At 38.6% G+C, this 12,595-nt stretch overlaps 1 protein-coding gene across 1 annotated transcript in view; it reads right to left on the bottom strand.

The window, feature by feature from the left end:
* LOC150089320 (sodium channel protein para-like) overlaps positions 1-12,595 on the bottom strand; it is a 2,114,826-nt gene that overhangs the window by 1,580,865 nt on the left and 521,366 nt on the right. The window contains exon 6 of the mRNA XM_090389008.1: positions 8,842-8,970. Within this exon, the coding sequence (XP_090245134.1) occupies positions 8,842-8,970 (129 nt within the window). The remainder of the gene's footprint in view (positions 1-8,841; positions 8,971-12,595) is intronic.

Here is a 12,595-nt window from a genome sequence, read left to right as displayed (position 1 = left end):
GCAAAAGCCCTTCCCTTTACCCTTGATGGTAGTTACATGATTAAGTATTAGTAACGGCCGCATGGTGCAAGAAAGCCTATGGCTTATGCTGCACCAGCCAAAAAAAAAAAAAATAATAAATAAATAATAATAATTAATAAAGAAAAAAAAAAAAAAAAAAAGGAAATTAAAACTATCATCCTATGCGCTTCCCTTACCCGAAAGTACTATCCAGATGACCTTTGAATTTCCCCAAACTGTCGGCCTCTACCACCCATGAAGGCAACTTATTCCAGTAATTTATAACTCGCTGGCTAAAATAAAACTTATTGCAGTCCAATCTAAACATTTCCCCCGGTAACTTGCATTTATGTCCCCTAGTTCTAGCATCATTTATAATCTTGAAAATTTCGTCCTCATTCATTTTACTAATGCCTCTCAGAGCCTTAAACACCTCAATCAAATCTCCTCTAAGGTGTCTAGTTTCCGAACTCTGCAACCCACATATTCGAAGTCTTTCTTCATAAGGACGCCCTTTTGCCGATCTCACCAGGCGAGTTACCCGTCTTTGCACCCTTTCAAGAAGCTCGATGTCTTTCTTTAGGTGCGGTCTCCATACTTTAACACAGTATTCCAAGTGTGGTCTAACATAAGCCTTATATAATGGGATTATCACGTCCCTATCTCTACTTGCAAAAGTTTGATAGATCATCGATAGGACACCATGGGCCTTCCTTGCAACCTGTTTACAATGCTCAGAAATTTCGTGTTGGACTGTACCGTAACAACCAAGTCCCTTTCCTCCAGTACTGGGTTTAGTTGAACTCCACCAAGTGAATAGGTTTTTTTTGGGATTACTGTTTCCCAGGTGTAATACCTTACACTTTGTTGGATTAAAGCATAGCTGCCATTTTTCTGACCATTCGTGAAGTCTATCTAGGTCTCTCTGAAGGTGCTCAGCTTGACAGTGATCATTAACTACTCTACCAATTTTAACATCATCTGCAAATTTAGACATCATGCCCTCTATCCCTTCATCAACGTTGTTTATGAAAATTAAAAACAACAGTGGTCCTAATACTGATCCTTGGGGAACCCCACTTCTTACATCAACCCAATCTGAGGAATATCCATTTATCACAACCCTCTGCCTCCTACCCTGAAGCCATCCTTCTATCCATCTAAGGATTTTCCCAGTGATTCCAACCTGTTCCAGCTTATAAAGCAACCACTCATGTGGGACTGAGTCAAAAGCTTTGCTGAAATCTAAATAAACAATGTCGAAATTATTCCCTAAATCCAGCTCGTGAGTGACCCTTTCGAAATTGTGAACCAAATTTGTTAAACATGATTTTTCCTTTACAAAACCATGCTGAGTATTCTTGAGAATTTCAATTCAATCCAAATGATCCTGAATTCCACCCTTGATCATTGCCTCCATGATTTTCCCTACTACTGAAGTCAGACTGACAGGTCGATAATTTCCAACTTCACTTTTAGAGCCACCCTTATGTATGGGAGATACATTTGCACTTTTCCAATCCAAGGGAATCTCCCCAGAGTCTTGTGATGCTCGCATAATTAGCCGCAATGGTTCAATGCACTCGCTTTCCGCCTCCCTTAAGATTATAGGGTATATTCCATCAACTCCAGGAGCCTTACTGGTCTGTAGGCTTGAAAGTTTTTTCATTAAATAATCTTGCGAAATTTCAATATCATTAATTACATATTTTTTAACTTTGCTCTCACAATTTCCCATTGCCACAAAAGGCTTTTCATTTGTAAATATCGATGCAAAATAACTGTTGAGTTCATCTGCAACGGCAGCTGGTGTATTTATTACTATCCCCTTTCCCTCACGTAAAGATCCGATCTGGTTTGTCCTGCTCTTTTTGGCATTTATATATGTGAAGAATTCTTTATCGCCCCTCTTTGCTCTGTTTGTTAGTGATTTCTCATAAACTGCCTTTGCCTGTCGAACATTTTCTGTGGCTCTATTACACATCACCTTGTAGCTGTTATAGGCTTCAGTACTTTTTATTGCTCTGTAACCTTTCCATGCCACCTTTTTCTGCTCAAGTAATGTGGCAACTTCACTATTCATCCAACTTGGAACCCTTCTCGTGGAGTATTTTTTTAATGGTATATATGCATTCAAGGCATCTGTGATTAATGTTTTAAAAGCGTACCACAGTTCAATTGTATTCATTCTCTGCGCGATATCTACCCAGTTAATAGAGGCCATGTAGTACCTTAAGGCATCGTAATTTCCTTTTCTGAAATTAAAACCCATTCCTTTGCCTTTTACTTCTGCTACCTCTCTCGTCATCATCCACCGTAGAACTCCGTGATCACTTCCTGCTACTGGTTCCTCTACTGTCAGCCCTGTTATGTCATCTGATTCATGTGTGATGATGAGGTCTAGGATATTCTTTTCTCTAGTATTTTCCCTGACATGTTGATACAAATAACAGTCATCTAGTTGATTTAAAAATTTTGTTCCCCATGTCGAGTTTCCTTACCATTTACTCCAATCAATTAGAGGCAAATTGAAATCACCCATAATAAGGCATTGACGCTTACTTGCCTATTCCATTTGCATGTAGAGGCTTTTGTCATAATCGTCACAATCACCTGGTCTGTAGATTACTCCTACTTGCATTATACCTTTGTTTCCAACTATCTCACACCATACAGACTCTATACTAGCATGTGAAATGTCTGAATCCGGAAAGCTATCGTCGCACTCAGGCTGCTTCTGATAAGAAGCATTACCCCACCACCCCTTCTATCTACTCTATCCTTCCTAAATACATTATACAAGCCGTACTGAAACTCATCATCCCCAATTTCCGGTTGGCACCACGTCTCTGTAAGCCCTATTATGTCCGCGTTACTTGTTTTAACCAGCAGTTCAAATTCGCTCATTTTATTGACGACACTTCTAACATTACTGTATTATATTAAGATTTACTGTTCTTGTATATTTAACAACCCTTGAAGTTTTTTAGGCTCTCTTCCCTGATATTAGCTACCCGCTCACGTGAAACGTTTCTGCCCCCAGAACATCTAGATAATACGTCCAGTTGGGATAACAGATGAGAACTCTTAAGGTATGTGCAAGAGTTACATTGACCAATATTATCAGATAAACACGTGTCAGTATTACCTACATCCCCCCCTAACTAGCAGTTTCCCTGAACCTTTAAGGTATCCTCAATAATACTGGCAAACACTTTTGCACCACCTTTGTTTAAGTGTATCCCGTCTCTACAAAACAAATTCCTTCTACCTACAAGTGTGGGCCATGCTGACAGAAATTTACCCCCTAAAGCTTTGCAGATTCCTTCAAGTCTTGAGTTAATCCACAAGGTTCTTAACATATAATCCCTCCTATCGTGTCTGGGCAGAATTGCAGACACATAGACATTATGGCCTAGCTCGCGACATTTCCTCAGCATGGTCCTGTATTTTTCCAACAAATCATCAGATCATGTACGTTTAATATCATTTGTCCCCAGATGAATAATAATATTTTCTTTACTCCCTTTAAAATCTGACAATCTGTTGGTGACATCATCAATAGTTGCTCCCAGCAGACATTAGCATTAGTAGAGGCATATGATGCAAGAAAGCAAGCTTATGCAGCATCAGCCAAAAAAAAAAAAAAAAAAACAAACAAACACTACTCTCATTTCACCCCTCCGTTCGTTCGAAATACCTGTCCAACTGAGCCTTAAATTTGTTTAGGCTATCAACTTCAACAACAAGCGATGGGAGTCTATTCCACAAACCAACTGACCGCTGGCTAAAGGCAAATTTCCGCACATCTATCCGACATCCGTCCTTCCTCAATTTGAACTTATGCCCTCTCAGGTGATTATTCTGGGCAAGAGGAAGAATCCCATCGGCATTGAGCATGCTCAAGCCATTCAAAGCCTTATACACCTCTATCAGATCACCTCGCCAATGCCTAGTCTCCAGGCTCTGTAATTTGCAAAACTTAAGCCTTTCTTCGTAAGAGCAACCCTTTGTTCCATTCACTAATCTTGTTGCCCTTCTCTGTACTCGTTCCAGCAGCTCTACATCCTTCTGGAAATGAGGCCTCCAGACCTGTACACAGTACCCAAGGTGTGGCCTGATCACATCCCTGTCCCTGCTAGAAAAATTCCTGTATATCATTGACAAGACACCATGAGCTACTCTTGCAGCTCGTCTGCACTGCTCAGAGAACTTCATATCTGCCTGCACAATTACCCCAGGTCCTTTTCATTCTCTACCACTGTCAGCGTAGTACCACAGAGTTGATACGTTTATCTGGGGTTACTGTTTCCCATATGTAGTACTTTACATTTGTCAATGTTAAACTTCATTTGCCACCTCTCAGCCCATCTGCTCAACCTTTCCAGATCCTGTTGCAGCAGCATAGTATCAGTAGTGTCCTTAACAACCCTGCCAACCTTGGTATCGTCTGCAAACTTGGACATTAAGCCTGATACACCATCATCAATATCATTTATAAATACAGAAAACAACAATGGACCCAACACTGAACCCTGAGGAACTCCACTAATAACATTACTCCACATTGAGCAGTGTCCATTGATTACCACTCTCTGTCTTCTGCCACTCAACCATCCCTTTATCCATAGCAGCAATTTGCCTCCAATGCCACACTTCTCCAATTTGTGCAGCAGTCTTCCATGTGCAACAGTATCAAAAGCCTTTCTAAGATCCAAATATATAATATCAAAGTTATTCCCTGCATCCAGTTCTTTTGTGACTACATCATAGTATCCAATCAAATTGGTCAGACAAGACCTGTCCTTAACAAAACCATGCTGTGTCTGAGCTATAACTGAATTCTTGTCCAGATGATCCTGCAGTGCTTCTTTAACCAGTGCCTCCATTAATTTTCCTGGAACCGAAGTTAAACTAACAGGTCTATAATTACTTGTGTCAGCCTTTGATCCTCCTTTGTGAATTGGGGTTACATTTGCACATCTCCCGTCCATGGGTACCTCCCCTGCGTCCAAAGAAGCTCTCATAATTATGGCTAGGGGTTTGCTTACTTCCTTTGCTGCCTCCTTTAATATAACTGGATAGATCCCATCCACCCCGGGTGCCTTTTTTATGTTTATCCTCAACAATTTCTCCTCCACTTTCCTCTCAGTTATTAGAAAATCATCTAGCTCACTGCCAATGTTTACTTCACCTACGACATTCCCCTTCCTGAATAACTCCTCATGTGTGAATGTAGATGCAAAATACTTGTTTAGATTGTTAGCCACCTGAGCTGGATCCTCACCTGTTGAACCATCAACATACAGTGGACCAATCTGATTCATCCCTTTCCTTCTTGAGTTTAAATAGGTAAAGAACTCTTTTCTGTTTTTCTTTGTATCCTTTGCCAAGGATTTCTCATAATCTGCCTTTGCCTGCCTAATCTCCTTTGTGACTTGGTTACAGACCAACTTATATCTATCATAGGCTTCCATGTCACCCATTAATTTGTATGTATCCCATGCATTTTTCTTCTCTGCCATATGTCTCATTAGTTCATCTGACAACCATTTAGGCCTGAACCTTGAACAATATTTCTTTGTCGGTATGTAAAGCCTGGTAGCTTCCAAGATTAGTTCCTTGAATGCTTCCCATTTTGAATTTGCTGTTGGTAACATCATCAGTTGGTCCCACTGTATAGAATTTAAATACTGTCTCAGACCATCATAGTCGCCTTTACGAAAGCAAAAACCCTTCCCTTTACCTCTGATGGTAGTTACCTCCTTGAGTAAATCCCACTTCAGCACTGTGATCACTGCCACCCAGTGGTTCCTTTATCTGCAGATTCCTAATGCATGAAGAATCACTACTGATAATCAGATCAAGAGTATTACTCCCTCTAGTTGCCTCCCGAACATGCTGGTGTAGAAAACAATCATCCAATAAATCCACAAAAGCCTTGCTAGTGTGTGAGTGACCAACCCACAAATTCCAGTTAATATCTGGGAAATTAAAACCCCCCATTATAAGACTCTCTGATTTACTGGCCCATTCTATTTCCCTGTACAGTATCTTATTATACTCATCATTGTCATTAGGCCTATAGCACACTCCTACTCTCAATTTTGATTTACCTATGCTTATGTCACACCAAACTAACTCGACACTGCCCTGTCCATCAATGTCGACTGGCTTCACTTCCTTGGATTTTATGTGTTTTTTAACTAATAGCATAACTCCTCCTCCCCTCCTGTCCTGTCTATCCTTTCTATACACATTGTACTCCCCAAATTCCAGTTCTGCATTCCTTATATCTGTGTGACACCACGTCTCTGATATCCCAACAATATCTGCCTTTGATGTTTTGAGCAATACCTCAAATTCATCAAATTTATTTACTAAACTCCTAGCATTGGTGTACACGCAAGTATACATGCACCTGTTTCTATTCTTAGCTACCCTAACACAACCCATGTGTTTACTTCTACCGCAATGACTTCCAGCAGTCTCTGAAATATCCTGCATCTTGTTTTTCAGGCTTCTGCTCATTCCAATAGAAGCAGTGCAAGAATCTCTTTCACCTCTGCCAGTGGCTACTGTTAATCTATTAGTCTTTGTCTCCCCCCAAGCTAGCAGTTTTCCGACCCACCTAACACTGCCTCGATAGCATCAGCAAATATTCTTGCACCCTTTCTATTTAAGTGTATCCCATCCCTGTAGAAGCAATCTCTCCTGTTAACAAGTACATTCCAGGCTGAAAAAAATTCTACCCCTTGAGCCTTGCACAATCTTTCCAGGGCCGAATTGATCGACAAGGCTCTCATCATATACTCCCTCCTATCGTGTCTGGGCAGAATTGCAGACACTTTCAAATTCAACCCTACTTCACGGCTTTTTTTCAACAGTGACCTGTACTTGTTAAGTAATTCCGCTGGTCTCCTACTCAATATCATTAGTGCCAACGTGTAAAACTATATCACCTTTTGTGCCCTTAAAAGATGATATCTGCTCTACAACGTCATCAACCTTTGCCCCTGGCAGACATACCCTGGTCCTGTTCCACCTATCCTTTTTACAAAGAATGTTCCCCGTTTCCCTGACAATAGAGTCACCAACAACTACTAGTTCCTGTGGGACCAGCGCATTCTGCCTTGGGGGCTGCCTCTGTGTTGCAAGATGACCAAGTGCAAGCTCTGCCGTTGATGTGGGCAGCTGAGAGCTTGATGGGCCCCTCAATTTATTTCCTTCGAGGGCATCCACCCTGTCCTTCAAGGTCTCATATAGGCCCATAACAACGCCGAGTTGTCACCTAATTTCCTTGCATCGTGCACACACAAAGACATCCCCCATGGCAGTATCATGTCCCGTACCCGATTGCTCCGCAAACATCAAGCAAACAGTGCATCTTAAAAGGCTGTGATTCAGAGGGCAACTGCCCCCCTCAGTTCTCCCCTGAGTCACAGCACTCCCATTAGCTTGAGCCTTTTGCTTTGCTGCTCTGGTCAGAGTCATGATTTCGATTTAAATGTCAATAAAATTACAATTTCAGAACAAAATTAAAACCTTAAACTTGTATTTTAACACAGTTATAACGCTATATTTATTTTTCAGTATCGAGTGTTATCTACGAGTTCCCTTTATATAACTTCTGTATCAAGTATGTATTAATTATTTGTTACGTTTGTACTCTAAGTCGTTATATATATATATAGTTAAAAGTACAATTTAATTGACAATGAAGTTTAACAAGATTAATAGATCTACTGATTAATTGACAATATTATATTATGCACTATACTATACAAAGCTAATGCTCTCGAATTCCGGATATGCTGTATCGCGTTTCAGTAACGAGTGTTATCTACGAAAAATTCCTTTATATAACTTCCGTATCAAGTTATGTATTAATTATTTATTTTTACTAATTATTTATGTTCCGTAACCTAAGTGGTTATATGTCTAGTTAAAAGTACAATTTAATTGCCAATGAAGTTCGACAAGATTAATAGATTTTACTGATTAATTTTCATGTAGCAATGGCGGCTGTTTATGAACGGTAAACACGTGGATTTGATACCCTTTCCGATACTAAGTAATACCTACAAATCTTTATCTAAGTTACTTTAACTTTAAGTACCATAAATAGGTATATAAAGCTACTCTAGAAATAAGTTAATATGTCAATTTAAACTAATAAAGCAGAAAATAAATCAGAAAAAACTTCTCTGTTCCAAGAGTGGCAGAAAGGCACGTCCGCACAGGAAACTCTCGTCCTCAAACTCGACCTGGTTCTGCTCCACCTATCCTTATTACAAAAAATATTCCCCGTTTCCCTGACAATGGAGTCTCCTAATAAAACAATGCTAATAAAACAATGTCCTTTTTAACCAGAGTAGTTTGCACTTAGTTTTTCTGTTTTGAGTAAATCCCATTGTGATCACTGTCACCCAGTGGTTCCTTTATCGGCAAATCCTTAATGCATAAATAATCACTGCTGATTATCAGATCAAGAGTTTTACTCCCTCCGGTTGCCTCTTGAACATGTTGTGGTACAAAACAGTCATTCATTTTTGAATTACTAAGCTGGCAAGTGATCTAATTGTTCCATTTGAAAAAAATTCCATCTCACTTTTTTTTTTCCCTTCATATCCACAAATCCCACCACATCATTAGTAGCTCGTATAGTTATTACTCATAAGGAATTACAATGATATTCATAACAGAAAGAATAATATTTGTATTGCAGAATGAATATTTTCCACTTGTGGGTTGGGCACAATGATTTCTTACTCATATCTCTGTTTTCTTTTCATAAGTAAAAGTCTGTTTATTTGTTGTAATAAACTGTTAAACACTTACGCTAAGGCAATAACTATGAAGTCCAACCAATTCCACGGATCTCGGAGATATGTGAAAGATTCAAGGATGAACCCCCTGGCTAGCATTTTGGTGACGGACTCAAAGGTATATATCAGAGTGAAGATAATTCTGAAAACAGGGAAAACATATAATAGTAAATTTGTTGGAAATGAACCATTAAAATACTATTCAATCAAGTTATACATATCACATAACAATAAACTTTTGAAGGTACCAGTACTAGATAACTTTATCAAGTTCTTGAAACAACATTGCAGCAACATCTAAAGAAATGTTATTTCTATATTAATTTACCTCAGAAAATTTATATTTATGAAAATAAGTAATAATAATGGTGACACCATCCACTATAAATTGTAGTTTTAAAGCTAAACTATGTGCTCAATTGGGATTTACTCAAAGAGGTAACTAACATAAAGGGTAAAGGGAAGGGTTTTTGCTTTCGTAAAGGCGACTATGGAGGTCTGAGACAGTATTTAAATTCTATATGGAGGAACCAACTGATGATGTTACCAACAGCAAATTCAAAATGGGAGGTATTCAAAGAATATATCTTGGAAGTTACTAGGCTTTACATACCAACTAAGAAATATTGTTCAAAGTTTAGGCCTAAATGGGTGTCAGATGAATTAACGAGACATGTGGCAGAAAAGAAAAATGCATGGAATACATATAAATTAATGAGTGACATGGAAGCCTATGATAGATATAAGCTGGTCTTTAACCAAGACACAAAGGAGGTTAAGGCAGGCAAAGTCAGATTATGAGAAATCCTTGGCAAAGGATGCAAAGAAAAACAACAAAGAGTTCTTTAACCTATGTAAACTGTAGAAGCAAGGAAATGAATCAGATTGGTCCTGGATATTGATGGTTAAACTGTTGATGATCCGGCTCAGGTGGCTAACAAACTAAACGAGAATTTTGCATCTACATTCACACATGAGGAGTTGTGAACTAAACTAAATTCACACATGAGGAGAGGTGAACTAAACTCTGGCATGGTAATGGACTAGATTATTTTGTGATAACTGAGAGGAAAGTGGAGGAGAAATTGCTAAAGATAAACATAAGAAAGGCACGTGGGGTGGATGGAATCTATCCAGTTATATTAAAGGGGGCAGCAAAGGAAATAAGCAAACCCTTAGCCATAATTATGAGAGCTTCCTTGGACTAAGGGTAGGTACCCATGGACTGTAGTGTGCAAATGTGACCCCAATTCAGAAAGGAGGATCAAAGGGTGACACAAGTAATTATAGACCTGTTAGTTTAATGTCTGTTCCAGGGAAATTAATAGAGGCACTGGTTAAAGAAGGGCTGGAGGATCATCCAGACAAGACTTCAATTACAGCTCAGACACAGCATGGATTTGTTAAGGGAAAGTCTTGCCTGACCAATGTGATTGGATACTGTGATGTGGTCACAAAGGAACTGGACACAGGGAATAACTTTGATATCATATATTTGGATCTTAGAAAGGCTTTTTGATACTGCTGCATAAATTGGAGCAGTGTGGCATTGGAGGCAAATTGCTGCTATGGATAAAGGGATGGTTGAGTGGGAGAAAACAGAGTGGTAATCAATGGTCACTGTGGCTCATTGTGGACTAATGTTATTAGTGGAGTCCCTCAGGGTTCGGTGTGGGTCCATTGTTGTTTTCTGTATTTATAAATGATATTGATGATGGTATATCAGGCTTAATGTCCAAGTGTGCAGATGATACAAAGGTTGGCAGGGTTATTAATGACACTAATGACAGTACACTGCTGCAACAGGATCTAGAAAAGTGGACAGATGGGCTGAGAGGTGGCAAATGAAGTTTAACATTGACAAATGTAAAGTACTACATATGGGAAGCAGTAACCCCAGAGTAATATACCAACTCTGTGATACTACATTGACAGTGGTAGAGAATGAAAAGGACCTGGGGGTAATTGTGCAGGCAGATATGAAGTTTTCTGAGCAGTGCAGACAGTCTGCAAGAGTAGCTCATGGTGTCTTGTCAATGATATACAGGAATTTTTTTAACAGAGATAAAGAGGTGATTATCCACTTGTATAAGGCAATGGTCAGGCCACACTTTGAGTACTGTATACAGGTCTGGAGGCCTCATTTTAAGAAGGATGTAGAGCTGTTGGAAAAGTACAGAGAAGGGCAACAAGATTAGTGAATGGAACAAAAGGTTGCTCTTATGAAGAAAGGCTTAAGTTTTGCTGATTACAGTGTTTGGAGACTAGGCACCTGCGAGGTGATCTGATTGAGGTGTATAAAGCCTTGAATGGTTTGAGCATGCTCAATGCTGATAGGATTCTTTCTCAGAATAATCACCTGAGAGGGCATAAATTCAAATTGAGGAAAGACATTTGTAGGATAGATGTGAGGAAGTTTGCCTTTAGCCAGCAGGTAGTTGATTGGTGGAACAGATTTAGCTTTTTTTTTTTTTTTTTTTTTTGGCTGATGCTGCATAAGCTTACTTTCTTGCATCGTATGCCTCTACTGATGCTAATGCTAATATCTGGGTATCAATTCATCTGCTTAAGAAATATTTGTTGCCCTTAGTTTTATGGCATATAAGCACCTTAAAGCAACTGCATCAGTGTATTCTGTTTGTGTTTTCTTAGAACAATTTCATATTGTGCAGGCTGAAAAACTAAAACAGACTCACAATGAAACTCTACTTCCTTAACTTTGTAGTTGACTTAAGGTTAAAGTGGCCTGTAGGAATTTCTCCAGCATTTAAACCTAGAACATCCGAAATGAGTGATAAGTGGTGAAACCACTACACTGTCACAGAGGAGTGTTTAAGAAATTTCGGGCATAGTTTCAACTGAACAAATATTAAAATATATTTGTAAATTAGTATATAAAATTACAGTAAATACCCCCTTACTTTAATTGAAATCCTATCACCTCAGACTCAACTTCTGTTGTTCTCTTCCCAATCTCGAAGGATATGCAGGTACTTGCAGTGGTGATTACCACACTCCTGAATGCTCCAACTCCTCTAGTTTAAATATGCGACTTGCTTATAATTTCATACTTTCAATAGTATAAATGTAAAATCTTGTGTGCATTAGACAAGAGCATTTTTGTATCTGAGTGAAATTATTCATATATTTGACATGTGGATGTATATTTCACCTGTTCTTTGGTATACAAATCCCTCCCCATTTCTATCCTAAGAAAGCCCAACTGAGAGAATCAGTTCTGACCATATAAACTTGTGTAATTCCTCTAGCCCAGACAATGGTGGGGTCTGGGATCGAGGCTAATGCATATAGCTGCATATTTCCAAAGATCTTAATTGCAGGTTAGTTTATGAAATAATTTTCAGTTTGTTTGCTTTTTTTATTTTATTTCAAATATTTGGAAAACTACAGCTTAATATTCATATAACATTTGATTTAATTATAGATTAGAATTGTATTGCAAGTATTGTATCCATATTGTAAGTTTAAATTCGTAAAGTATTTGGAAAGCTACAGCTTAGTATTCAGATATTTTGGTGGGAATTACATAACTTTTGTTCTGTAGCTTAAATTTAACTTTTTAGTGTCAACAGTTTAATTTCTGCAATATTTTGTTAACATAAATTCTGTAATACACTGTAAATTTTCATTTCGTAAACTTTGTCAAGTTCAAATTTTACTTAAAATATGGTTGTTACAAAATCCACTTACAACACAAAGTTGAGGGACATTGGGATGCAAACAGAAATGCCTGTGAACATTTCTGG

This window comes from Mastigoproctus giganteus, chromosome 2, assembly GCF_048544385.1.
Source record: "Mastigoproctus giganteus isolate SK-2022 chromosome 2, ASM4854438v1, whole genome shotgun sequence".
NCBI classification, from domain to species: Eukaryota; Metazoa; Arthropoda; class Arachnida; order Uropygi; family Thelyphonidae; genus Mastigoproctus; species Mastigoproctus giganteus.
Note: the sequence above shows the minus strand (reverse complement) of the source record. Positions and strands in the feature narration are given on the sequence as shown.